This window comes from Sinocyclocheilus rhinocerous, unplaced genomic scaffold (genome assembly GCF_001515625.1).
Source record: "Sinocyclocheilus rhinocerous isolate Xijiao unplaced genomic scaffold, SAMN03320098_v1.1 scaffold95, whole genome shotgun sequence".
Classification (NCBI taxonomy): domain Eukaryota; kingdom Metazoa; phylum Chordata; class Actinopteri; order Cypriniformes; family Cyprinidae; genus Sinocyclocheilus; species Sinocyclocheilus rhinocerous.
The window spans coordinates 1,349,408-1,355,169 of record NW_015662004.1 but is presented as its reverse complement, the minus strand read 5'-3'; the positions used below and the strand labels follow the sequence as shown (position 1 = coordinate 1,355,169).

At 38.7% G+C, this 5,762-nt stretch overlaps 1 protein-coding gene across 1 annotated transcript in view; it reads left to right on the top strand.

Annotated features, from left to right (window-relative positions):
• LOC107727282 (clathrin interactor 1-like) overlaps window positions 1–5,762 on the top strand; it is a 56,210-nt gene that overhangs the window by 48,075 nt on the left and 2,373 nt on the right. The window contains exon 10 of the mRNA XM_016537109.1: window positions 4,538–4,803. Within this exon, the coding sequence (XP_016392595.1) occupies window positions 4,538–4,803 (266 nt within the window). The remainder of the gene's footprint in view (window positions 1–4,537; window positions 4,804–5,762) is intronic.

The following is a 5,762-nucleotide window of genomic DNA, read 5'->3' as shown; positions in this document are numbered from 1 at the left end:
CCAGCAGGGGGTGCTCACCCTGTAGTCTGTGTGGGTCCGAACTCTGTGTGACGGGGACACTATACTGTCAAAAAGCACCGTCTTTCGGATGAGACATTAAACCGAGGTCCTGACTCTCTGTGGTCATTAAAAATCCCAGGACTTCTTTTGAAAAGAGTAGAGGTGTGACCTCAACATCCTGGCCAAATTCGCCCATTGGCTTCTGACCATCATGGCCTCCTAACAATCCCCATATCTGCTGATTGGCTTCATCACTCTGTCTCCTCTCCACCAACAAGCTGGTTTGTAGTGGGCGTTCTGGCGCACTATGGCTGCCGTCGCATCATCCAGGTGGATGCTGCACACTGGTGCTGGTTGAGGAGAGACCCCCTCATATGATTGTAAAGCGCTTTGGGTATACAGCAATACACAATAAGCGCCTTATAAATGCCTCATTCATTCATTCACATATAGGAATATAATGGTTAAAGCCCTTAGGCCTAAGGTAGGAAGATATAATTTCTTGAATGTTCAACCATAACGTTTGAAATGGAGGGGAGTGGGGTAGTACACAGTTTTCTGAGAATTACCCATTGACACTTGCAACCTCGGGTTAGTCAGTTTTGCTCACCACATGAATTTGTCTCTTTCTCTGTCCATAACTGCCTTGAAGGTTGTAAAATGAAATCATCTCCCCACTTACCATTTCTCAGACTCAATAGCAATTCACATTCTATATATATATATATATATATATATATATATATATATATACAGTGCCCTCCATAAGTATTGGGACAGTAAAGACAAGATTGTTTGCTGTGGAATCAAGACATCTGTAAATATGATTTAAAAGATGAAATTGTGACAAAAGTATAGAATGTCACATTTTATTATTGCCTGTTTCCACACATACATGTTTTACCAACTAAGAAGATCAGTACTTCTAGAGTTTCATCCCCCTATCTGATGTGAGCATAAGTATTGGGACAGTTAAACTTAAAGCAAATGTAAAATTTTAAAAGCTAATATTTAATTGCAAATCCCTTGCATGTAATCACAGCAGTGAGTCTGCGACCCATAGACATCACCAGACTCTTGGTTTCATCCTTTAAAATGCTTTTCCAATCCCTTAATACAGCCAGTTTCAACTGTTGATTGTTTTGGGGAGTTTCTGCCTTTAGTCTCCTCTTTAGCTGGTGAAATGCATGCCCAATAGGATTTAAAGGGATAGTTCACCCAAAAATGAAAATTACCCAATGATTTACTCACACCATCCTAGGTGTATATGACTTTCTTCTTTCAGACGATAAACCACAATCTCTAGCTTCCGCTAGCTGTCATATGCGTGTACACGAGAGAGTGACTAGAGATTAAAGTTTATAAAGTTTTAAATATGGATATTTTTCTTACAAAAACGCATTTATGCACTTTTATTGGACCTCTGTTGGACTATTAAATCTCACCTCCCATTCACTGCCATCATAAAGCTTGGAAGAACCAGGACAGTTTTAATATAACTCTGATTGTATTCGCCTGAAAGAAGAAAGTCATATACAGGGTGAGTAAATTATAGGGTAATTTTCATTTTTGGGTGAACTATCCCTTTAAATCTGGAGATTGATTTGGGCAATCTAAGACCTTCCATTTCTTTGCCCTGATAAACTCCTTGACTGAACTGCCAGGGTGTTTTGGGCCATTGTCCTGTTGCAATATGAAGCACTTTCTGATGAGTCTGGTGGCATTTTCTTGAACATTGGTAGCCAAGATGCTTTTGTACACTTCTGCATTCATTCTGCTGCCACCATCATTTTTGAAGTCATCAGTAAAGATGAGAGAGCCTGTTCCAGAGGCAGCCATGCAAGCCCAAGCCATGACACCACCTCCACCATGCTTTACAGATGAGATAGTCTTGAATCATTTGCGGTTCTTTTTTTCTCCACACTTTTGCTTTCCCATTACTTAGATAAAGACTAATCTTTGTCTCATCTGTCCATAAAACTCTGTTCCTGTGTAGCTTATGCTGTGGAAGTCTCCTGTGAACAGTAGATTGTCAGACCATCACCCCAGCTTTCTGGAAGTTGTTGGTGATTTTACAGACACAAATTTTAAAGTTCTTTTTCACAGATTTTATGATTTGTCTCATCAACTGCTGTTGTTTTTCTCAGCCGACCAGGTCATTGTTGGCTGCTGAAGTTGCTGGGGGTTTCTTTCTTTTTCAAGACTGTTGATTTCTCCATGCCCATTGTTTTTGAAATAGCTCTAACTGAGTTCCTCTTTTCTTTTAGCATCCAAATTGCTTGCTTTTCTCTCAAAGACAGCTCCCCCGTCTTCATCCTGGTTAGTGTGTGTCATCATCAATCAGACTCTAAAAATGTATTTTTTGTTAAACTTTTAATAAATTGTTACATTTTTTTTTTTCCAGTTGATTAGACATGTAATTTAACCATTGAAAATAAAACGGAAAAACACAGTTTGCGAAAATAAATAAAATTGATTTCACAGGGCCCTACAGTTGTCAGAAGTGCTGCAGTTATTAGGTTTTTCTTTAGCAGATGTTTACATCCCATCAATCTGAATATTATTTATTCACCAAAGCCAATTTTATTCTCATTTTGTGGTTTGGAGAATGATTATTTTATATCTAGCATATGCAGAGTTTGTCCTAATTGAGGATTTAGAAAGTTATTACAGCTTTTCGACACATGTTCTACTTTACAGAGAGAATGGGTGTGCTTAGCTTGACTTTTCCCATCATCCTCTTCCCTCCCTGGGCCTCGGCTCAATGGAGAGCAAATGGCACTTTGCTGGTGGGCAGGAGGATGACAATTCTGTTGGCTTGTCTGAAATATGATTGGAGTAGCAACACACGACAGTGAAATATTGATGAGTGACTGAGGGGTCCAGATGGAGCTGCTACCTGCTGAGTGTTATGAGCACAGACACACGTCAGCTCCCATCATCCATGCCCCATCTCCCCTGACAGAGACTCACTCCTTAAGAGCAGTGTGTGTGTGAGATGATCCGGTTAGAAGCCCTCAAGAACAGCCACACAACAGTGAACCAATAACCTTGTCAGTAGGAGAATTAACACAAATCGATAATAAACATGTATGTAAGCATAAATACAGAGTTCAAATAGGATTTCAAATGACAGGAACAGTTGGAAAAGAAGATTCATCTTAAGATTTTCCCCAGTCAAACCTTGGAAATATATAAATGTCTTGTGGTGCAACCAAAATGCATAAACATACAAGAGACAAAGTTGCTGGGGGTTTCTTTCTTTTTCAAGACTGTTGATTTCTCCATGCCCATTGTTTTTGAAATAGCTCTAACTGAGTTCCTCTTTTCTTTTAGCATCCAAATTGCTTGCTTTTCTCTCAAAGACAGCTCCCCCGTCTTCATCCTGGTTAGTGTGTGTCATCATCAAATGCAAGACTCAGAATGCAGAAGCAATGGATATAACAGATACGACACATTCCCTCCTTTTAATATCTGAACAATTAATGCAACAGGACACAGCTGATTACTTAAAGACAATTGTCCTAATACTTATGCTCACATCAGATAAGGGGATGAAACTCTAAAAGTGCCGATCTTCTTAGTTGGTAAAACATGTATGTGTTGAAAGGTCTAAATGTCTTGTGGTGCAACCAAAATGCATAAACATACAAGGGGCAAAAAGAAAAAAAATTAAGGTCTAAATGTCTTGTGGTGCAACCAAAATGCATAAACATACAAGGGGCAAAAAGAAAAAAAATTAAGGTCTAAATGTCTTGTGGTGCAACCAAAATGCATAAACATACAAGAGACAAAAAGAAAAAAAAATAATTTCATTAGTTCAGGTTGTAAAATGTCAAATGGTCACTCGTATGCTCACCAAGGCTGCATTTATTTGATCAAACATTCAGTAAAACATTTTTTCAAAATATTATCATTTAAAATAACTGCTTTCTATATTAATATACAGAATGGCAGAAATGCAAGATACAAACTCGCAATTCTGATTTTTCTTTTCTCGCAATTGCGAGTTTATATCTCGCAGTTCTGACTTTTTTATTGCAATTCTGATGACTTTTCTCAGAATTGTGAGAGAAACTCACAATTTGCGAGTTATAAAGTCCAATCCTGAGGAAAACAATACTATTTTCGTACATTTGCAATATTATATCTCACAATTCTGACTTTATAAAACTTAATTGCGACTTTATTTCACGCAATTCTGACCTTATTACTCGCAATACGAGTTTATATCATGCAATTCTGAGAAAAAAAAGTGCATGAAAAAAAGTCAGAATTGTGAGAGACAAAGTCGCAATTACCTTTTTTTTTTTTTTTATTCAGTGGCGGAAACGGGCTTCCACAGAGAACAGCATTTGTTTGAAAATTTTTTTATTTTTTTTGTAACAATGTTAAAGTCTTGTCACTTTTAATCAATTTAATGCATCCTTGCTGAATAAAATTAATTTCTTTGGGAAAATATTCTTATTGACCCCAAATGTTTGAACGGTAGTATGTATATGTGTGTGATTTATTTAATGGTTCTCTATCTTCTCAGGTTCGCTGTCTACTGGTAACGGTGAGTTTGGTGACTGGAACACCTTCTCTTCCACCAGTCCTCCTGCTGTCACTGCTCAGTCTGCCATCCCAGACCTGTTCAGTGACATACCCGCTCCAGCCGCCCCGGTGCCCACATCCACCCAACCGCCTTCCGCTGACCTCTTTGACCTGATGGCCCCCAACAACAGCAGCCTCAGCGCATCCCAAAGCATGCCCTTCAACATGTGCCCGCAGAATGCAACCACACCTCTGTCCAGATCACAGGTAAGCACCGGTTCAGTTCAGAAAGGCTTCCCAGAACCGCAGATTTGCCAACCTGTATGCATTTTGCATAGCAGGTATACATTTTGACCTCAAAGTAGGTGCGATTTGTGCACCTGCAGTGTTGTCAACAAAAGAGAATTTGTCTTTTTTTTTTTTTTTGGACCAAGTAATGTTCAATGATAATGATGTAGCTGGACCTTCCTGTGAAACCACAGATGTCTGGCTGATGACGTATGCAGGACTTCAGGAGTGACGATCGCATTTAAGTTTAGAACAAGTGTGTTCTATATTTTGGAAGGCTGCTCATGAAATGTTGCCATGTTCACTTATTATAAGTGATGCTTTTAAAGCATCTTTGGGCTTGTTGTTTGTGCTCGGCTCATAAAACGATACAGAGTTAACTACTCTCGTGTGTCTTTTGCTTGTTCAGAATGCAGTGGAGTACACCGGAGTTTGTCATAGCATTCGCACATACATGCATATGCACATATATACTGTATATACAGTATGTATATACAACTGATTAATTCTACACGGTTATGAAACTGAACTGAATCAATACTGAACTAACTTGAGCTGTATAATGACACTCTTGACTTGTTAGAGCTGCTTTACAGCAGAATTTGATACTATTATGAAGCTGCTGTGAAACAATCTATATTGTATAAAGCGCTTTAGAAATAAAGTTGACTTTCTGACTTGGCTTGTATGCATATTCAGTATTTAGTGTGTGTGTGTGTGTATATATATATATATATATATAGATATATACTGTACATATACACACACGCACACATATACACACACATATAATTAAAATGTGTGTGTGAGTGTGTGTGTGTGTGTGTGTGTGTACAGGTTTATATATCCTGGTGGGGACTTAAACCTGAATACACACAGACTCATGGGGACTCGTGTCACGGTGGGGACCTAAATTGTGGTCCCCACGGGTACAAAAG